The 23,837-nt window shown below is 35.3% G+C and overlaps 1 protein-coding gene and 1 pseudogene across 1 annotated transcript in view; one reads left to right on the forward strand and one right to left on the reverse strand.

Annotated features, from left to right (window-relative positions):
* Nucleotides 1–23,837, reverse strand: part of ARHGAP42 (Rho GTPase activating protein 42) — a 253,545-nt gene that overhangs the window by 16,948 nt on the left and 212,760 nt on the right. The window contains exons 11-17 of the mRNA XM_019741698.3: nucleotides 20,370–20,448; nucleotides 18,940–18,979; nucleotides 8,518–8,580; nucleotides 7,480–7,554; nucleotides 6,702–6,786; nucleotides 5,745–5,803; nucleotides 2,901–3,006 (exon numbers count right to left, since the gene is read on the reverse strand). Coding sequence (XP_019597257.1) covers nucleotides 2,901–3,006; nucleotides 5,745–5,803; nucleotides 6,702–6,786; nucleotides 7,480–7,554; nucleotides 8,518–8,580; nucleotides 18,940–18,979; nucleotides 20,370–20,448 — 507 coding nt within the window. The remainder of the gene's footprint in view (nucleotides 1–2,900; nucleotides 3,007–5,744; nucleotides 5,804–6,701; nucleotides 6,787–7,479; nucleotides 7,555–8,517; nucleotides 8,581–18,939; nucleotides 18,980–20,369; nucleotides 20,449–23,837) is intronic.
* Nucleotides 21,050–21,257, forward strand: LOC109452614 (small ribosomal subunit protein eS1 pseudogene; annotated as a pseudogene).

The following is a 23,837-nucleotide window of genomic DNA, read 5'->3' on the forward strand; positions in this document are numbered from 1 at the left end:
CCAAGAGTGTTATTAGTTGTTTGTAAGTGGTTAGTGATGTTGGTACATATTTCACCAATGCTTCTCAGTCAATGAGGATTGACCTTTTATAGGTTCAAGAAGAGAACCAGGGTATAAGATATAAATAGACATTTTTCCAAAGAAGATATACCGATGGCCAACAGGTACATGAAAAGATGCTCAGCATCACTAATCATCAGAGAAATGCAAATCATGATGAGATATCATCTCACACTTAACCATGGCTATTATCAAACAGATAAGAAATAACAAGCATTGGTGAGGAAAGGGAGAAAAGGGAACTCTCGTGTACTACTGGCTAGAATATAAATTGGTGCAATCACTGTGGAAAACATTATGGAGATTCTTCAAAAAATTAAAAATATAACTACCATATGATACAGCAATTATTCAAAGAAAATGAAAACACTAACTCAAAAAGACATCTGCCCTTCCATGTTCACTGCAGCATTATTTACAGTAGCCAAGACATGGAAACAACCTATGTGTCCATTAAAGGACAAATGAATAAAGAAATTGTGGTACATATATACAATGGAATATTATTGACATAAAAAAAGAATGAAATTTTGCCATTTGTTACAATAGGGATGGACCTTGAGAGCATTATGCTAAAAATGAAATAAGTCAGACAGAGAAATACTATGAAAGACAAATAGTATGATCTCCCTTATATGTGGAATCTTAAAACAAAAAACAATAAGCAAAAAAAATAAATACATAAGCTCATAGATACAGAGAACAGATTGGTCATTATAAGAGGTAGGGGGTGAGAAAAAAGGATGGACTTTTTTTCAACTGAATAAATTGTTTTTAAAAATAGAGACTTTACAAAATTAGTTTCAAAAAGTCAGTACATAAACAACAAAAGGGAAAAAAAGAAAAGAGACAGGAATAGAGGTGAAAGGTGAGCAAAACAATTTTAAGCACTCTTTCATAGCCAGATACTCTGCTCTGCTAGTTCCTGTACACACATTAAGGGTGAAGCTTGTATTTATCTAATACTCCAGATAATTAAGCAAGAATATGTATGTGACACTCATGTCACTTTTAAAAGCACATTTAAAAAAGACTTTGCTAGAAAACTAGCTTGAATACAGCAAAAAAATGTCCAATAAATACAGCATGGCTAGATTTCATGAAGAGGTTATACACAATTCAAAAACATAATTCAAGACAAATTCTGACCAAGGATAATAAGTCCTTGCTCTTTAGCTAAAAAAGGTGTTGCCATGGGCCATAGTTAACAATGAACTTGATATGATGTTGTTCCTAGTGAATTCCTTCATATTTTTTTCGTGGTTTTCTATTTTTTCTTCTTTTTTTTTTTAAATTCCTTCTTATTTCAATGGGGGCAATTCATATTGTCTCAAAGCCTGCAAGTTGAGACTTATTAATATGTAGCACTATTTTAAATTAGCATAAATTGAGTTACTACTTCTAGCAAACAAGGATGGGATTAATCATTTGACTGTAAATCATGATAGTCACAGAGACGGAAAATGTCTCTACTTAAACGAGATGGTAAGGGAATTCTTGTTTAAAATCTGAATTTGGACTTTTGTTTCCAGCAGCATGGCAAAGAAACTTCTGGAGAGAGAGAGAGAGAGAGAGAGAGAGAGAGAGAGAGAGAGAGAGAGAGAGAGAGACTCCATTTCTAGACTGATATCTGATGGTTAATTTTATGACCAGATTTGCTAAGTTACAGTACCCACCTATTTGTCAATCATAATTCTAGATGTTCTGTGAAGGTTTTATTTTTTACATGTGATTAACATTTAAATCAAATGTGATTAACATTTACATTTGATTAATGTAGATTATCCTCCATAATGTGGGTGGGCGTCATCCAATCAGCTGAAGGTTTTAAGAGAAGAAGAATAAGGTCTCCTGAGGAAGATGGAATTCTGTCTCTAGGTTGTCTAGGATTCAAGCTGCAACATCAACTCTTCCCTGGGGCTCCAGCCTGCCCTGCAGGTTTAAGGCTTACCAGCCTCCCAATCATGTAAGCCAATTCCATACAATCACTCTCATACACACACACAGACACACACAGTGTATACGCTGTTTCCCCCAAAATAAGACCTAGCTGTACAATCAGCTCTAATGCTTCTTTTGGAGCAAAAATTAATATAAGACCCAGTCTTATTTTACTATAAGACTGGGAATATAATATAATAAATATAATATAATATATTAAATATAATAATGTAATATAATATAATAGAATACTGGGTCTTATATTAATTTTTGTCCCAAAAGACGCAGTAGAGCTAATTGTCCGGCTAGGTCTTGTTTTCTGGGAAACAGGGTATGTGTGTATGTGTATGTGTGTATACATACAAACATCCTATTCACTGTTTCTCTGGGGAAACCTGACTAATGCAATATCTATCTATCAAGATTTTTAAATACATGGATGAACTAATAGCAGAGTCCGAAAAATCTTCAGAGACCAAGAGACTACAAATCCAAAGAAGAAAGCTAACATGGGAGTGGAAATTTGACCTGGCAGAACCTGCTGATCCTGAGAGCGTGGAGAACTAGTCTTCCAACTTATGGTTTACAAGGTATCTAAAAGAATTAGGAAAGCAACTACATACTCCTTCGTATATTTTTAAGTTGAAGTGCAAGTTTTTCATTCTTAGCTTCACAGTGGCAAAAGATATAATTATTTGTGTGTTGTAAACGTACACAGGTATACATACATGTACATATCAATATATCTTAACAATAAAGTGCCACATCATCTTAAAGCACATTCTACGGACTACATTCCAACAGCAGTATCACAGCATCATCGTACACTTTAAGAAGTCATGAACAAGGTTAACTTTGACACTTGAACAAGTAGTTAAGTGACTTAGTCAGAGAATTACTTGACCAGGTGCTTTATTAAGATGTCCAGCATCTCTCTGTTTTTTTCTGGCAATTTGTGCACCAATGCGTGTACAGCCTCCACCCGGTAGTTTTGGTCATCAGATTCTGTAACATAAAAAGCGTTGCAAACACTCAAGTTTTAATTGCCTTTAAATGTGTACATAAACATTAACAATGATCATAACCATTCCCACCCCTCATGCCCTCTGAGCACTGCTTCCCATAGTATTATCACAATCATTCCCTAAAGCTGAGAGAGGCTGACTGGTCCATGGCCATGAAGTTAGTGAGTCAAGAAGTCAACAAACCCAGGTCTATCTAATCCAGACCTGTGCTCTTAACCACTGAACTATATACTTTCATACAACCAGAACTCATCACCTGCTTTGGTTTTGCTGCTACCATACACATTCTCACATGTTATATTCCTAAATCTGGTGAGAAGAATCAGACATTTTTATCAGGCAACAGGTACTTCCATCAATCTCCTTCCCCCCATATTATATCTATGGCATTGATGATCACATATCTATGCTAATTCTTTATATCTGTGACTGTTAAAACATTTTGTGAATATACATATTTAATTTAAAACTTTTGGGGAGGTTGGGAGGGGATCAGTAAGACAGACTCAAACCTGTAGCAATGTACGTGATGACAGCTATTGTTAGAGACTGCCTAATGTGTCAGGCACCATCATCTACTCTATCGTATTGAAATGTCCTGGTGACTCCATCAGACCAGAGGAAGCAGGCATTCCTTCCCCAATTTGACAGATTCAAAAACCAGGAATTATTTTTCTGAAGTTTGCACAGAATCATTGTGCAAACAGAGGCCTAGCAGATTTTAAGCCCAGGCTGACAATGGTAAATCTAAAAAGTGAAAAATCATCTACAGCAAGTCTAGTCTGCCAGTCAAAAGTCAAGATGCAGACACGTCTGCTAGAGAAACTTCTAAAGCTCCAGAACAAGGAATCCACTTAACATTCTTTTACTATAATAAACAAATTCTGGGGTAACTGCCTGCCCTACCAAAGCCTTTCTCTGGAAAGTGACCAACCCATAAAGCTTGTATTATGGGGCCACCATTTGTTCTGGGCACACCTGTTTGGAAGGAGGAAAGGCTGGATCAAACACAAGCTCTCTACCAGGAGCTGGAATGGACTTACCTAAACTAATCTGTCTGCTGGATGTGTAAAAAAGCAGATCATGTGAAACCAGGGCTGATGTGGACAAACATGCTCCAAAGCCAAGAATATTTGACTGGAAGGGGAGACAAGGATGAGGCAGATATGCAGCAAAGAACAGAGATGAGAGAGCCTCCCGAAAGACTGGGGAGAGAACCGTCAATTCCAAACTTTGGAGTTCATGGTTGCAGGCCCGAGGAAGATTTGGCCTCTCTTCTGCCAAGGAATTCTGTGAGACCCCCTTAGTCTCTAAGCAACTTCCCCTTTTTACTGAGCTGGATTTCTGTTGCTTGACATCAAACACCTAATTTTATTAACTTAATATCTTAACATCTAGAAAGTGGGATTATCCTTGACCCAGACAAAAGATGAATTCTTATAGATAGGAACGCATTTTAATTATCACGATAGTGAATAATATGATCATTATTTGCCACAGAATAAGTGGGGGAAACAATCTTATGACCAAATGTTTATATCAAAACCACCAGTTCACTGAGTCATTTTAGCTAAGTGGCTCAAATGCCATTTGCTATAAAACAAATTTTTTATGAGAAAGAGTTCTAGGTTAAGAGTTAAACATACTGGCTTGCAGCCCTGGTACTGCCATGAATTACTAGTGTCCTTGGACATAGTCTTTTGTCCACTCTGGGTCCTGATTTCCTAGTCGATGAAATGAGAGATCAACTTACATATTTTCTAAGGTCTTGTTCATCTCACAAAGATAGATTTTTATGAGGAGAACATAGACTGGAGAGCTTCCAGGAGAAAACTCAGTAGTATAGTAGTATATATCTATTTACAAGATCATGTGGTCAGTCACGTATGGTGGATTAAAAACCAAGGTCACTCAACTTTATCTGACACGTTTATCAGCAGACAACGTTTCCTGTGACATTACAATGTGTGGTAATAAAATGATATGACTGATTTCTTTCTTGGATTGTGAAAAAGACTTGTTACAGTCATACCTCATACATTTTAACAATGAAATGCCAACTCCTAATTGTTACAAGTCACTGTGATGTGCTCAGACGGCGCCATGGAACTCTGGTCCCAATGTTTTAAAAGTAAGTGTTTCTAACTTCTCAGGTTCCATGTTTCTCACTGATCCCCTCCCAACCTAAAAGTTTTGAATTAAATCTATATGTTCACAAAACATTTAAACAGTCACAGGTATAAAGAAATAATGTGATCATCAATGCCATAAATATAATATGGGGGGAAGGAGATAGATGGACATACCTGTTGCCTGACAAAAATATCTGATTCTTCTCTCCAGATTGAGGAATATAGTATGTGAGAATGTGTATGGCAGTGGCATAACTGACTATACATATCTGTAGTCTTATCTATTTAACAATGAAATATCTCTTGTAAGAAACTGACATGCATCAATCAAGGAAAACGTAATGAGAATAATTCCTCACAGCTCTTTCTAATCACACCACACTGTCACCCCAATGAGGTCTTATTAAGTGACAAGATATTTTAGTTCATTCTGTAATTTTGTATTTGTTTATAAACAATATTGTAGGCTATTAAGGATCAGATTGACCACATCTTAAGCAATAAGTAGGAAAATCTTAACCAGCTAGTTTAAACTTATACCTGTAACTAATACAGCATAAAACTACATCAATGGAAGCATACTTACTAACAGCAACAATAAAATCTTTGTGTAACTTGTAAGTCATCAGTGGTTCTGCAAGGCACCTACAGTAGAGAATGAAGCATACTTTAGAATGGCAGTATCTTTTTACTTCCCCTGAATTTTCGGTGTTTAACAATTGGGTGAGTAGTCTGTATGATAAAATCCTAGTAGAGATGATCCAGGCAGTCCTAAAATGCAGACTTCAGAGATACTAATGCCCTTTTGCATCTCTTGCCACAATTGTATTAAAAAGGGAAGCTGAGAGATGATATTTTCACTTTCTGAGTGAAACTCCTCTCAGATATGGGGTAACAGTTTAAGAAAAACAAAAAACTTTTAATTTCTACTTATTTTTACAGAAAAAGTCAAGAATCATATGATTTCACTGATATGTGGTATATAAAACTGAAAACAGCAAATGAAAAAGACAAATGAAGAAACGAAAAAGCCATGTCAAAAAATTACTGTAAAAAAACTCAAAGACACAGACAATAGTTTAGTGGTTACCAGGGGGTAAGGGGGGAGGGGGATGGTAGATCAGGGTAAAAGGGATCAAATATATGGTGATGGAAGGAGAACTGACTCTGGGCGGTGAACACACAACATGATATATAGACGATGTATTAAAGAATTGTATACTTGAAACCTATGTAACTTTACTAACAACTGTCACCCCAATCAACTTTAATTAAAAAAAAATACATGGGAACCCCATATTCAAATTTAATATGAAATGGAAATTATTTAGTATTCATAAAATACTACAGCTTTTTAAGTTTATTATTTGAAAAATCAAGTGTAAGTTCCAGAACACTAAACAAACATTACCACCTTTTGCTGTTTCACTTCAGTAAAGGCACTGAGAGAAGTTCATACACATGGGCTCCCTGGGTACCATGACTGCCCGAGCCAGTGAGTGCGAGGTTGTGGGCAGAGTCCCAGGTGTTCGGCCCTCCTCACCTGAGGTAGTTTTTCAGTCCACTTGTTATTGTCTTATTATCCCATAGTTCAATATCAATGTCAATATCAGGAGGGGATTTTGGAGCTGGAAGAATAAAAATAAGAGGTTTAAACTGTGCAATTCAAAATATCACTCGCACCATTAAGAAAATGGAGACAATCATTAAAGTAGGTCAAAGAGAGAGGCATTTATTTCTTAGGATGCCAACGGACTTAACTTTAGGGTTGTTGTTTGTGTGAGTCCATGAAAAACTCACTTTGATACTAAACCTCAAAGATGTCTTGTGGAATAGTAGTTTCCCAAATCAAATTCTTGCTAATTGCTAACATCACAGGGTCTTACCATGTGCTGGGTGTGCTCCTAAGTACTTTATATTGCTGAACATATCCAATCCTCACAATTCTTAATAAGGGAGGCACTATCATACTCCCCATCTTATAAATGAGGAGGCTGATGCCCATGTAAGCAAATTATCTAAAGTCACTTTGAAGGGGCTGAGTTAGGATACCAAGGTAGGCAATCTGAATCCGGCATCCCTAATTCTCATTGCTCCTCTAGCTTGGTCAAAGGACATGTGAGGAAAAGTACAACATTATAAAAGAACAATCATTATATAGATTATTGTTCATCTAGTATCACTGAACATTAAAAATTTAATACAAATATTAATTTTAAATATTACTTGAAAATACTCAAAGATATACCTCAAAAAACCCTATGGTTTGGATTATCTATAAGAAAACAAAAATTAATTAACTGGCTTCATCCAAAACTTACAAAATGTAGTGTTCATAAGTTTCTGAACTTTGGAGTTGACTCCTCCTATTCGGTAAAGGCCTAAAATGGTGATGCCTAATGAGAAGGAAAAAAATCACAAGAAAATGGCTTGAGACACAGCTGCCCAAGTACAGAATGTTAAAAACTCAGACACATGCCTACAGAGAATTTGAAAGCTACTTATCCAATTTTTCAGTCTAACTTTAGCAAACCTATCCTGGAAACACCCACCAGACACATATTTCTCAGAGCAGACACTGAACAGTGATTTGAAAATGTCTGAAGACCTACAAAGCAGCAGAGCACACTTGTCTATTCACCACTATTTGAATATAAAAAAGCACTGGAGATGGAAAGGGATGATCAGTATTGCTCATCTATTTCTTCAGTCATGGAGTTCTACGTGTTGAACAGTTTTATGGCATTTATGTCTTTATTTTAAAGGTGAGGAAACAGATTTAAAGTATTTAAGAAACCTACTTATCTCCTCAAAACTTCTCAAACTTTGGTAGCACCAAAAGTTGAATCTAAGTTTAAAGAACTCCCAAACCCAATCTGAGTTTTGCTTTAGACAAATGTTCCTGGAATGGAAGGAGTCTAACAGGCAACTCGGGTGGGCTTCAGGAGAGAGGTCATGACTAGAGTGAGGAAAGGTAGTGAGATTGTGACAGTAACTGAAATCACTGAGGAAAATAATGTAGGGAAGGAGGGACTAGAGACAAGCTACTTAGGAATCTTACTAACCTCCCTAAATTAGCTTCAAAAAAATTAAAGAGCTGCTTACAATAATAAATAATACAGAGTCCACCAATAATAAGTAAACTGAGATTGTATAAGCATATTTATAGGATAATTTTTGGTAAATTGAAGTTCAAAGTATAGCTATTTATGTATTTATATAATTTATATATTCATACAATTCTTAAAATTGATCTTATACTAATGACTAAATACATGCTCATTTTCCAAACGGTTTCTATTATATATGGAGGATGGACCACACAACAGTTAACGATGCACATGTCAGGCCATACTGACCTCTTGTTTCCACAGCCTGAATGCATTTTCTCACAAAGTTGAACCCTGCTTCATTTAAGTACACTGAAAATAAAAGAAAATCGTATTAAGTGTTTACTCTAAACTTACATTCCCCCTTCCGTTGGCTCTGTTGTTGTATGACTCAATGGCAGTTTTGGTTAGAGTCTTAATTTTTATATGGGGTAGAAGTAGAGGAGGGAGGGTCACATTCACCAAAGTTATTACATCAATGTGCTTCCTTAGAAACATAAATTCTTCCCAGAAAGTAAATACGTTAACATTGATTCCATCCATTTTCCCTAAAACTAACAATATCCTTCACTACATGTTTTACAGAGGATAGAATTAAATACAATAGGAAAAAAACTTTTATTGTGTTAATAACTATATTACAAGCTATTCACATACATATCCCCCCTTCCCACTGCAATTCTCAAAACATTATAAGGTAGTGAGAAACCTTTGCAACCTTACATGATTCACTGGGTTGCTGAAAATTTTATTTTCATTGTTCTAAGCCAGGGGTGTCCAAACTGCGGCCCGTGGGCCACATTGCTAATTGGCCCGCAGCAAATTCCAAAAATATATTTAGTTTACTTAAATAAACCAGGTGAGGCAATACATACTTCACCTCAAGTGAGTGGCCCGGTTATTTGTATATTTTACCGCATATGGCCCTTGGTAAAAAACGTTGAAAAAAGTTTGGACACCCCTGTTCTAAGATCTAAAACTAGGATTCTAACTCACGTCTCCTGATTCTAAGCCCAATGTTCCTTCTATTGCATTTTGTATCATATTCAAAATAATTCAAAACAAGCTTAGTCCACTAAAAATCCCTCAAAGATCCTACATTATAAAATAGCACTTTATTGTCTTATGCCGTATTTTCTTTAAATCTGTTCTAATTTTTTAAAGATTTTGTGGCCAGATCACATAGATTACTTCTTTAAAGAGAAAGGACTTAATTTAAGAATACCAAGTAACAGAGAAAAAGACTAAAAATTTTTTTGTACTATAATGAAAATTGTTATCGCATATGGTAGATATATTTCTTAATATTCCCAGAAAATAATATATGAAGACAATTCAAACCAATAAAAAAATTAAAACTGGCTTCCATTTAGAGATGATTGATTAAACACAAACACATTCATGCAGCCAACACAGATGCACAGACAAAAAATATATATCAAAAAATTATGCTAAAAAACTAAGAAGGGGTGCCAGTAACAGATGAAAAACTTTGAAGAAATTCTACACATAGAAAACCACTAAAACCAAATTGATTGAAAGTTTTAAGAAATCTGTGGCCCAAAAATACTAGATAGAGGTTTTTTCATTCCATAAAAGGATGTTCATTACGTGTTGTTAGGTAGAAAGTCATCTACAGGTCACTACACCCAATATTTTAAACGTAAAAATTTGAGTGTATTTTTTTCCTAGGGAAAAAACTCTACAAAGATCCATATAAACTGCAAGTAAAGAAGAAGAGGAGAAAGGTAGAAATTGTTATTTTATTCACTCAGCTTTGGAACGATTTATTTTTTAATATAATTCTTCAAAAAAATTTTTTTAAATCAATAAATTAAAAAATGTGAAATTGCCAAAACTAAAACATGTATCACCACCAATAGAAACTGGCTCATTTCTATGTCCCCACTGCCCTAGATCAAGTGAACAGAACTCAGTGAATGCTTTGGGTGAACTCAATATCCAAGAAAGAACGGCCATTTAACAAGCATCTTATTAGAGCTGACAAGAGAGTGAAGCTCCTTTTGAACTTGAAGAAGTGATTGCTTGTTTGCAATAACCCAAAATGCTAAGCATTTTATACATTATACATTCAGAAATGTTGGTGAATGGAGAGGTGAGGAATCAATATAAAGTGAATAAAGAAATTATGAATAAATTATTAATATTCATTTTTAAGAACAAAAACTAGCCCCAAAATATAAACCTACGTAAAAACAATACACTAGCATTTTTTGGTATCAATGAAAACTGCAAGTTCCTAACATTTATAATGTTTGGTTCTTGAGGTTACACTGGTCAACTTTTCAATAAAATGATTAACAGAGAAAATATTTTTAAAGAATTTCAATAAAACTTGCCGTTGGCAAAATTAGTGAACTGTGATATATAAAAACAGACTTTAAGTATCCATTGTGAAAAAAATAAGCAATAACCAGGCTCTATCTTGAAGGTATTCTGGGACATTTGACTACAATACCCCAGTCTATTCTAATAAACTAGTATCACAGGCTCATTATGAAGAAGAAAATCTTACAGACATTCGGTCTGACTTCCAGATCATTCCATGGGTGTTGTCCTGATGTGTCCCATGGATCTTGTGCTTTAGCTCTCTTCCCATAAGTAAATGAAACACTCTCAATCAATTCAGAGATGTGGAAGAATATGTTGGAAAAATAACCATGCATTTTTGTGTTTTTTTTCCTGTGAACAACCTTTGCTATTACCCAGAAGAGTATAGGGAGGACCCATGGTACAGGGATGGCACCCAAATTTTAGAGCCAGGCAAACCTGGGATTAGATCTCAGCTAGTTTACCGCTGTATGGATGGGAGTGTGCCTATTAACTTTTATGAACTCTAGTTCTTTCATTTATAAAATGGGGAAAATAACAATACGAGTGTTAAAGGGTTATAGTAAGATAAAGGCAAAACCACATGAATGCCTAACAATGGAACAAACCCAATTAAACGCTAGTTTCTTTCTCCATGTGCTCCTGTCTACACATCACTGCTATATGAACAAAAATAAAAGTAATGATGAAAGAAGTCAGTCATGAGTTCTAATCAGATAAAAGAGACGTTTCCACTAATTAGCTGTGTTACTGGGTATAGTTTTAATTTATCTATGCCTCTGTTTCTTCTTCTACACAAAAAGGATAACTGCAGTATTTTCTTCATAGGGCTGCATACAGATGAAATGTGTTAACATTTGCAAAACTAGAATAATGCTTGGAATATAGTGCTACAGAAGTATTGTTATTATCCTCATCATCATTGGCTAGACGAGAATGTAAGTATCTCCATATGTAAATTACATGAACAAGGTATTTTCTGGGCATGGCTGTAGTCACTGGGGCTTGAAGAATTGTCTGCCAGGGGTGTTCTTTTTCAAAGAGGCATATGTATTACTTATTTTAAAAATATCTGGGGCTACAGCAATAATCTCTTTCTTTAAACAAACACAGACCAGGCATAACCCATTCAGGTCCTGTGACTCTAGCTGGCCACTGAAAGATAAGCTGGATATTAAGAAATGTCCCTGTACGTTCATTATACTTCAATAAATTATAATGAACAAACACATTTTCTCACTGGAACTGAATAGGTATCAATAGCCTGGAATTACTGTTCACCTATATTTGTTGCCTCTTCCTGTAGGAAGATTATGTTTCTCAGCTCCCTCAAAGACAGCTCTGCCATGAGACAGGCACTAACTAGCCAATGAACTATGAATGGAAATGACCAATGCCATTACCCAGCAGACACCAAGACCCAGTATGTAGCTTACCATTTTCTTTTTCACTCTGGCCCAAGGATACAGAGAGGTGCTACTCCATGAGCCTGGGTTCCAGAGTGAAAACCTTGTGTAAAAGAGCAACAGCTGACCTGAATGGACAAATAGCATGATCAGGAAATAAACCTTTCCTGTGGTAAGCCTCTGAGATTTGAGGATCATCTGTTATCACAGCATAACCTGGCTGGTTCTGATATATATATATATATATATATATACACACACACACACACACACACACACACACACACACACACACAAACACTTATATATATAACTTAAACATTTTCCCATGGCCAAAAGGACTAAATTAAATAAAGCCAATACCACACAATTAACTTTTCTGTGCTTAACTGGAATACGTATATCCATTTTTTTCAGCTACTGACTTGTTAATTCATAGAAAGGAAACAAAGGGCAGTCATGGCAATGCCCGATCACTTGCAAACTGCTATTCAACAGTGCCTTCACCCAAGCACGTGGAAGTTTCTGCTGAGTTCTGAGGAGAAGAGGACAACTTGGCTTAAACAGGCTTCAGCACAGTGACTGATGTAAAGGCCACAGTAGTGGTGCTTCTGAGGGAGTCAGGGACAGACACAAATTCTGTAAAGGAAAACGAGCAACCTTCCAAAGCCATGAAGGGGTTACTGTCATTTAATGTCATGGAACTGAACAAAAATTGGTTCTCTGTAGAGCTTCAAAAAGGAAAACTGGAAACTTACTGTTCAAATGTAATGTCAATGGAAAGGGGTCTTACTCAATAAAATCACACTATTAAAGGCGAATAATTTATCATAACTCTCCGTAAGTGGAGGACAAGGTACTCCTGCTGTAACAGTAGAGAACGGAGCACACACATGCTTCACAGTTAGGAACACGGATTGCTGAATCAGGGCTCCATGCCTGGTCCAGAGCAGGCAGCCAATAAATCTTACTGATTGATGGATTACTGGTTACTGGTTTGTACCTGGCTTACTCAAGTACCCTCCTCGGATGCTTTCTACAAGGGTTAGAGCTTATCATTTAACAGGAGCTACTTTATCAACTCCTCACCAGGATCCTACCTCAGCCCTATATCTCCCTGTTACAGAGAGGACCAGAGGGATACACAGAATAAAACCACCAAACTCCCAGGAATTGAAATCCTGTAATATTAATGACACTTGGCCTTCAGGGGTAGAAGCAGAAGACAGGCTAACTCAATGAACTTTATTTATTCCATCAAAAGTCAAATGTAAATATTATTATTATTTTCCCTCTGGAAAACTATTCAGGGCTAAAGCTTTTATTTAAACAAAGTTTCTATAGGCAGTTTGGCAGCACAAAAGCTATTAATCTCAACAGAATTCAAACAGCCATGAGGAAAAGAAAAAGAATAGTCTTCTATACAAGTAACAAAGTGAAAGTCCTTGTACCTTCAATTTCCCATAATGAAAAACTCAGCATGTCCTTACAGATGTAATCTACTTGACCTTACAGTACATTCTCAGGGTTGACAAAACAAAGCAGCATTTGTTTGTAATTTCTGATTTACTTTTCTAATCTGACATTTCAGATTAAAAGACACCTTATCACAGACAACTAGTACCACACTATATGTGGCTTGAAAGAAACAGAAAAAAGAAATGAGTGCATTTATTGGTGTTTCTGATACCCACAGGTCTTTTTCTCTTCTCCCTAAAGGATAAGCAGTTAACTCTCCACAACCATGGTCCAAAACTGCTCCTTTTTGTTGCTCTACTCTGAAGAGAATGTGCGCTATATGACCCTTTTCCTGGATCTCAGTGATGGAAACAAAACTATATTTGATCAGGGGCCTGAGGGAGGATGTGGTAGAAAAGGAGGATATAACCTAGGGATGGCTGAGAACTTCCAGAACTAAACTAACTAAAAGGCAGTATGAAGCTCAGAAACATTCATGACAGATGGCAATTCCCGAGGATAAGAAGAATGACCTTAATTTTGCTGTTTATTGCTGCAAAGTATACACTCCCTAGGCACCCACGGGAAAGTCACAGAAACACACAGTAGCAAGAATTTAGAGTCGTTGGGAAATTTTGACAGTATCTTTTGGTCCGATCCCTTTGATTTGCACATGAGGACTGAATGTTAGGTAACTTTGTCATTATATGGCCAAATAATGACTTTTTAAAGCAGAAACATCATTTGACAGGATTTTCTATTCACAATACCTGGAATAAAGTAGGTGCACACTGGAACATTACTAAACTGAATTGCATGAGAGAATGAGAACTAAGTACCTTTTCTTTCAAAGTTCTTTCTCCAGAGCTAGAGTAGGAGGACCAGCTGAAAAGCTATCACACCAAACTTCTGTTTGAGTGGAGATAAGATTCAGGGCATGAACAGAGAATGCCAGAGAAAGAAAGCCTACGAAAAATGACAACCGCCTCTGCCCTTGTTAACTACTCCCAAGATGGAAGTCTTGGGACAGAAAGGTATGTCAAGAAAGATCATTTTTTTCCTTTGAAAGACGGGTTCAGATGGCAGAATTATAAAGAATTATTGGCAAGTTATTCTTAACAAAATATCCCCAATGTCATGGCTTGAGAAACAGTTTAGTTCTAACCTTAATTGAATAACATCTGTTTAATATTGACGAGCGACATTGCTATTCTCAAAGTGAATTAATTCCCAAAGGCCTATAATTTCGAGAAAAGGATACTGTGACATATTTTGCAAACAGAAAAATGTGTTTCAGGATTTAATATCCTATGACTGACCAATACTTTAGTTTTTTTATTTGATGCTTTTCTCATTAAGATGAGTCAACCTTTTCTTCTCTCATTTACAGCATCTTTACTCTGAAAACAGCCAATTAATAATAACCACAAAGTAGGGAGTCTTTTTCATGTTAGGCTTGTAAAGCGAGTTTCATTCCTCTTGTCACAGAATAGTTTTACTCCTCATTTTATGGCATATGTTCTTCGTATAGCCACAGTTTGACCCTCTTTTAGGACCCTAGATAGTTTTTACTCTGTTGCTTTTAGGGTTGTCAGTGAAAGCAGAGATATGACTATTTTTAATGGTTGACATTGAAAACAAATTTTTACCTGAGTTTTACATTTTACCATCCTACGCTTCACTATTATCTTCAGCAGTTTAACACACAAACACATTTACTCAAAACTAAGTTTCCAAAAGATAACAAGATTATTTTAAGGTCAACAGAATCCATCTGAATTAACCAAGGCTATACAGAAGTACTTCTCAAGGTGGCAAATGAATCAAGACGATACTGGTTTCAAATACCAATTGTGAGAGAAGTTACATACTAAAATTGTCATAATTCCACTTCGGGGACAGTCAAAATTCAAACAGGGACACGGAGATCTCAAAAAACAGGTTGATGTGTGGAAATGGTGTATTGAAGGGACCATCATAAAGATATAAGCTACTTTCAACTCATAATATGATGAACTCACATGATTTATTCAAGACTTAAAAAAGAGTCTGAGAACTTCATCATCACTGGAATATAATTTTGAACTGAAACAAATAAAATTCTGGACACGTCACTAGGAAGAAACCATGATGCTGCTTTTAGGTTTATAGGACGATGTGCTTGAATCTGGAATACTGTCAAGTGTTCAGACACATCCTATGAGTCATTAAATCACTAGAAAAACATTGGTTGATAAGACACATAATAAAAGAGAAAAGGGGTAAAATCATAGTCTCAGCAAGAGATTCAAAGTTCCATTAATAAAGTGTAGGCCTTAATGTAGTAGACTATTCACAATTACATGCCAAAAAATTTAAAGCGCAGAGGACTTGGAAAGCCCATTGATCAGTCTGAGGCAGGTCATTTTAAAGAAAGGGACTTCATGGCATGGTAGACTGAGATGTTTAGAAAGCCTTGCTCATGCAAGCTGGCAATACCAAAAAGTCCACCACAGCTTCAGGGAATTTAGTTCTAGAAGATGCATTCAATCCTGTGCCTCCGTTAGCCAGTTTCTTTTATGATGGTACATGCTATAATGCCAACTGAGTGGTGGTGATTCTGTTTGAGTAAGGAAATTTGAATCCCTAAGAATGTGTAAGAACAACCAAAAACAAGTGTAATTTTGGATAAGTTGGCTTTATGCCATGTAGTAAAACATTTTGAAATCACTATGCAATTTTCTGTGTAATTTATTTAGAATGTTTAAAGGAATATTAATCTCGGCATTTATAAGGCAATTTACTAGATTACAGAAGTTGCCAGGTGTTTAGGAAGATTATATTAGCCAGAATCACAAATTTGTTTTATTAGGGTCTTGAATTTGGGAGAATGAAATATACTAGTTTTGTAATTATAGCTTGATCTAAAGAAGCTTGATTGATGAAATTTGAATTCTATTAAATGTATGAAAAAAATAAACTGAAAATAAATTATTTTTAAAAATTAGTACATTTATAAATAAAATAGATCTGTATGTTGATTATAAACAGGCTCAAAGAAAAAATATAGCTTAAGATAAAATAAAAATAAAACTTATAACTAAAGTTACGATTTATAACTAGAAGCACTGCATATTAATAAAGCAAAGGTAATTGTAATATTCCTTGCTCTGATCAAAACCTCCCATTGGGCAATAAAAGCCTTCCGGCTCAAAGAGTAAGAATAAGAGCAATTATGTGCTGAGCACACATCTCACGGAAGGCCTGCATTATTGAGTCCATTACTGAGAAGAGGAGATGTGTCCTGCCACAAGAAGCTCAGAGAACCAGGCAGGAAGCTAATACATTATACCAAAAGCCAGAATGTGAGAAATGATACAAACATATGGACTCTGCACAGTTATTTTTCTGAAAAACACACCATTTGATAATGACAAGGGGTGGCATAGTGATGAGTCAGGTGGCTAAGACTACACGAAAACTCATTTCCAGAAGAGAAAGTTTTTATGACATGAAGAAGTACCTTCTCCCTCCATCACAGCATAAGTACATTTGCTAACTTTCATATTCAAACTTCCTACTTATGATAGAAACCTTAGTTCCAGAGGTGCATTAAGTATCAAACATATTCTGACTGACTTGACCATGGCCCCATTCAAAAGCCCTCCTTATTCAATACCATACATACTTTATTTTCCAATAAGGATTCATACTTGAGTAGGTCATTTGAACTTGAAAGGACTGTCTTTATAATGGATATGAATAATGAAACCAATGTTAGAAAACACATTTCAAACTTTAATCAAATGCAAATTATAAAACAGATTACTTCTTTTTTTAGGTAGTTGTTTAGAATGAACATTCAGTACTCAAAAGTCTATTGGTTAATGTTTCTGTGACTAGATACCAGTGAACGACGAAAGATGTTATACTAAATCACTTCCCTTGATTAGCAAAAACAAAGGCATGCAAGACTAAAAACTGGAAGTATTTTTTAAAAGTCTTTTACATTAAAGGTATTATAAATCATACATTTTCTTTTGATAATTTAAAAAATCAATCACTAGAAAGAATTTCATTGTTAAAATGATAGGCTTTTTCATACAGTCAATATTTACGACTTTCAAATGAGTACTTTCCCAGTTTTTATCTTTACTCCATTGTAACTTGTATTTTAATAGCAATTTAAAAATCAAGGTTATTAAATCTGTTTTAAAAATAAATTTAGACATCATGAAAGTTAATTGAGTTAAATAAAACTTGAAATTGTTTTAAAAGATATACACATAGCCTTAGAAACAAATATACAAACTAGTTTTAAATGTCAAATAATCTAATGTCACAAAGTACATGTGATACCATGCTAAGGTCTGGTTGCCTACCGCTTGAAAAAGTTAAAAATTGAGAGACAAAGTTGGTGGCAAGAAAAGCAGGTTTCTTCAGAATGCTGGCATTCTGGGAGGATGGCGGACTCTTGTCCAAAGGCCATCTCCCTGTTTCTAGAACGGGCAGAAGGTTTTATAGGTACACAAGAAGAACAAAGGAAAGGGGGAGTTGGTCAGCATCACTTCCTGGGGTCTGGTCTGTTTTAGGATAATCTTATCTCCAGACTCTGGACTGGGACTGGTCAGGACTGGGCCTGGACTATCATGGCCTGGGGCTTTATGTTTATTCCTGTGTCTGGGTGACTGAGGATTAAGAAATTGCCCTTTCCAGGTTAGGATTTTGTTAATTAAGTGGATTAACAATGTATGGTTAGCCTTGAGAAAGAGAACAACACAGAGTTCTTAAGTTAATCATGAGGGAAGAAACAAAGAGAAAATAGCTGAATATCAAGGCAGATCTAACTGCAAACTAGCTAAGTCTAATTATGTTATTGATTTACCAAATTTCACTCTTGAAAATATACTAAAATAACAAGGGTAAAAGGTGGCAGATAATTAAAAAAGGATTCAGAATGTGATGGAAAATACATAAAATGTGTTTATTAAGAATGGTTTAATGCTAAGAATTCAGTAAATACAGTGATATATATGCATTCCTACATATCCTGTGTGTTATTACAATGTCCTTATACTTCAGAATCTTGGGCAAAATCTCCTAAAACCAGCACAAAGTATTCAAGTCTTTAGTCTTGTAAATTGGAGCAGGGAAAATAAAATAAAGTAGCCCTCCACCGCCATTTAAAAAAAAAATTTCAAACTAAGTAGCAAATGCCTCAAATCTTTTTCTGGGATACAGCAAGGTATGTAGCTATAAGTAAACAACAAAGAAATAAAATTTTATTTTGGTTACTGTAACACTGGTAGTTAGTGGTTTTAACATGAGAAAACTCTTTGAAAATTTCAAATTTGCTGCACTATCCAATCAGTGGTGTGTTATTATTTTCCCAGAATTAACTCTTAATATCACATAATACCTTTGTAATAAAAATAACTATGTGATAAAAATTTACATACTGATTAAAATGACTTACTTTCTTCTTTCTTGCTCATAATGGCAGGCAGGGTATAAATCTAAAAAACAAGGAAAGTCTATCAGTTACTTGCAGTTAATGACCCAGTACAGAAGACTACCAGGGTGACATTTGTATGATACACAAAGGGAGTGTCTTGATTTCAAGGTCCTACAACTGCTGCAGCCACAGTACCATCTCCCCAACCTGTAACCAGCCTTGCCTCCCACTCCTTTCCATCCCTGGACTGCCCTTTCCTGGGCAGCTCTACCCCTTTCAATCCGATTTACAGGTCTCACTCTATTCCCTAACATAATGCACAATAATATTCTTTCTTCAGGAAGCATCGCATGATGAATGTCGCCTCATTGCTCCTTACTCAAAATATCTGCTTAATGTTTTGTTCTCCATGTGTACAATCTTGTACTTGAGCTATCACACTGTCTTCTAAAATTGTTCTGTCAGGGTTTGCTTCTCAACTATTAGTGGTGAAGAGTCAAGTTGTTTTGTTAATTTTTTTTCTGTGCTTGACTGTTATTTTTGTAAATTACAATAAAATTAAAATATCATAAATATAATAAAGAATAGATGTAGAGTCCAATTTTTTTTATGACATTCAACAAATGTAAAATCACTTCTTCAAATTGCTGTAAAATTTTCCAGATATTTAATCATAATTCCTGCACTCATCTTATTGTGGACTGGAAACACAGCAGTGTGAGGGACGGTCTCAAAGCCTGGGAACCACATTTTGTGCAGCCCTATTATTATACCGGTACCTTGCACATGATCCTTCCCAGGCTCTTGGCCATATAAAGGATAGTTCTCAAGGGACGGAATAGGGCCTCCTACTTGCTCTGTGTACTCATCCATCTAACCATCCAATGCCTTGTTCTTCATAAAGAAAGCAGTGATCAATGATTTATCCCTTTTTGCATAAGACTCTCTAATAATTTTAAGTAAGTTATTATGCCAACATCAAAATAACTATTAGAAAAATAAGGATATAGATGAGGAGAAAATGTCAACCCACAGGCAGTTTTATCAAATAAGACTTTTCAATAACAGTCTAGACTACAGGATTAGTTCTTCCCCTGAACCCTGTTTGTCACGCTGATCATAAAGCCTAGCACAGGCCTTGCAAAGAGAGGGCACTCAATAATTAACTGAATAAAATCATCCAGTCAGTACAGCCAAATTAATGATTATAAGTAATTTTTAAAAAGTAATTGTAGGGTTTTAAATTAGTCCTGAAAGTCCTCCTGAGAAATTAGACAGTCGGTGTCATGGGCCAGTGAGTGATACCACACTAAAAAAAATAGAGTCTCTACACTCCTCTGATTTGCTATTTTAATATTTTCAAATACACTACAGACATATAAAAATTTCAGATATACTTTGTAATTATTAGAACATTAAAATCTAAATTATAGAATGTGTTATATTCTTACTGGTTCTTTTCCATCCATGGCTTCGAGCCAGAGTTTCCGATTAGCTTCTGAGAAGGCCTGCAATGTGATGATCCCATGCCTATTAAAAACAAATATTTTACATATTCAATTTATTTGTTATACATTTATAATTTTTTAAATTCTTATTTAACTATAAGGGTAAAATTTGAAGAAAAATAAGGAAAGAGAAAAAAAGAAATTGAAAAGAGAAAAGATAGAAAAGAAAAAAGAAAAAAAAAAAAGACTGATCTACAGGTACGGTACCTTTCAGAAAAATCACTGTGGACACACACACGCGCAAACACACAAATATTTTTAATTCTAAAGATCACAGATAGTAAAATTATTAAGTTTTCCAAGTACAAGACAGTCTGAAGGAGGATAGTTTCAAACTATTTCCCCTGAAATGACCATAAAGGATGATAGTTACATTCACTCAAATTCTAAACCACCTAAACATTCTACAATATGAGAATAATTAAGATTATGACTCCAATGTGGTATAATCTAGTCACTAAAAATAATTACGATGAGTATATAGCAATACGGAAAGCCTCATATCATAACTGGTTAATTATTAAGAAGATACTAAAACCAAAGTGTTTATCTACACCATGATCACAATGTTAAAATTACTTCATTTAAAAATAATTGTCCCTTTTGGCTCTCTAAGCAGCAGTATGGTGGTCGGCAAGAATAAGCGCCTTATGAAACACAGCAAGATGAGAGCCAGGAAAAAAGTGTTTGACCCATTTTCTAAGAAAGACTGGTATGATATGAAAGCACCAGCTTGGGTTCAATATTAGAAATATTGGGAAAACACTAGTCACGAGAACTCAAGGAACCAAAATTGCATCTGATGGTCCCAAGAGTCACGTTCTGAAGTGAGCTTAGCTGATACGCAAAATGAGGAAGTTGCATTTAGAAAATTCAGGTTAATTACTGAGAATGTTCAGGCCAAAAACTGCCTAACTGATTTCCACAGCATGGATCTTACCCATGACAAAATGTGCTCCCCAGTCAAAAAATGGCAGACCGAGACTGAAACTCATGTTGATGTCAAGACTACCAATGGTTATTTGCTTCATCTATTCTGTGTTGGTTTACTAAAAAAACACAGCAATCAGATTCAGAAGGCCTCTAATGTTCAGCATCAACATATCTGCCAAATCCAGAAAAAGATGATGGAAATCATAACCCGAGAGATGCAGACAAATGACTTGAAAGAAGAGGTCAATAAATTGGTTCCAGATAGCATTGGAAAAGACATACAAAAGGCTTGCCAATCTGTTTATGTGCTCCCTGTTGTCTTTGTTAGAAAAGTCACAATGCTGAAGAAGCCCAAGTTTGAATTTGGAAAACTCATGGAGCTTCATGATGAAGGTAGCAGTTCTGGAAAAGCTATTGGGATGAGACAGGTGCTAAAGTTGAACTGATGGATACGAGCTGATGGGTGTGAGCCCCCAGTCCAAGAATCTGTTAAATTCATACTTTTCACAGTGACAAATAAGACCCACTGGTGATGTTTAAAAAAAACAAAACTGTGGCCCATGCACCCCATTCTAAAATATTTACTTGAGGATGTACTTCAAGAAAGAAAGAGCGAACAAAGGGAGGGAGAGAACCAATACAAGAGAAAAAGGCATGGAATCCAAAACCAGTCAAATTAACATAGTTAACTATGTAGACTGTTCAGAAAATAAATTTAAATTTAAACAGGAAATTCAAGGGCTCTGTGAAGAGGTACATAGAGAAGAAAATTTCACTTAAATACTGTCTGTTTAAAAATCTGGAATGACAAAACTGTGATAAAGGCAAATATCTCTTTTGTAAATAGGAAAACAGATAATTTGACAGGAAAAGGAAAAACATATATAAAGATCAAGATAATTTTATCTTTGCAAATTTAAGTCAGTGTCACACCACCAATAATAAAATAGAAACAATCAATACTTGTTGGCTGTTTATTATGTGCCAGGCATTGTGTTGCAAGTGTGTTTGTTGCCTTTACCACCGTGTTTTCCCGAAAATAAGACCTAGCCAGACCATCAACTCTAACGCATCTTTTAGAGCAAATATTAATATAACACCCAGTCTTATTTTAATATAATATAAGACCAAGTAGGATATGATATGATATGATATGATATGAGATATGATATGATATATGATATAATATGATACAAGACCGGGTCTTATATTCATTTTTTGCTCCAAAGGACGCATTAGAGCTGATTGTCTGGCTAGGTCTTATCTCATTTAATCCTCATAACAACACTTTGAGGTAGGTACTTACTATCTTTATTTTACAAGTGAGACAACTAACAAAGCAATTTAACAATGTGCCCAAGGTTATATAACAAGAAAAGGCTGAAATTAAAAAAAAAAATCTTGGTATTTGTCTACATAGAAAACCAGAAATTCTTACCACAAAACTATTAAAACCAGTAAATTCAACAACTATGCTGGATATAGATTTATAAAAAAATTAATAGCCTTTCTATACAATAGTCTCAACCATTTAGAAAAAAAAGTTTCTACTAATGAAAATAATTCTATTAAAATTTGCAACAAAATAAATATCCAAGAATAAATCTAAAAAATAAAAGATGAATATCTTAAGGAGAGTTCAACTCTACATTGATTAATAACTTTAACGTAATTCCAGTTAAAAATCCCAAAGGACTTTTTTGGAGAGGAAGAGGAACTTAATAAGTAGATCCCACAACATAAGAACACAGGGCCAAAATAGGTAACATAATTTTAAAGAAGCATAAAGTGAGGGGCTTGACCTCCTAGATACTTACAAGCTATATTATATGTAAGCTAGAGTATATATTGTATATAAGAGTATATATATATATATATATATATATATATATATATATATATATATATATGGTGTGTGATAGCATATAGAGTGCCCACACACAAAGCTAGAGTATTCAGAAAATATTGTAGTATTGCAGGAGGAGAAAAACAGATCGCGGAATAGAACAGAAATCAAGAAGTATACCCATTCTTATTTTGTTTCTATTCTGCTGGTATTGATACAAGAAAGAAGTAGAGCTAAATATTCCCACTAAACTCAGGCACACAGCATTTATGTCTCTCCCAACATCCTATGGCTAAGAATGTCCAGAACAGGGCTTTGCACAGGGTAGACACTGAATTTCACTGGCTGAAGGAAGCGTATGGCACTGCCAGCTGTGTCTTATTATTCCTTGAAAGCCAGGGCACCAGGCCTTAAAAGTCTATAAACAGGCTGACCCAGGAGCTGTGAACAATGCTGTCAGGCTCCTTCACTGTGATGGGGACCCCAAGTCCACAATATGCACTTTCCCCTAATGCAATCATTTATATTGATTCTTCTTTGAGAGAATGTTACTTTTGCTAGCATTCTGTGTCTGGTGTTTTCTTGTTTTGTTTTGTTTTGTTTTAAAGCATCAAGCAATATATATTTGTTCA

The sequence above is a fragment of the Rhinolophus sinicus genome, chromosome 14 (genome assembly GCF_057876585.1).
Source record: "Rhinolophus sinicus isolate RSI-liver-muscle chromosome 14, RSI-T2T, whole genome shotgun sequence".
Classification (NCBI taxonomy): Eukaryota; Metazoa; Chordata; class Mammalia; order Chiroptera; family Rhinolophidae; genus Rhinolophus; species Rhinolophus sinicus.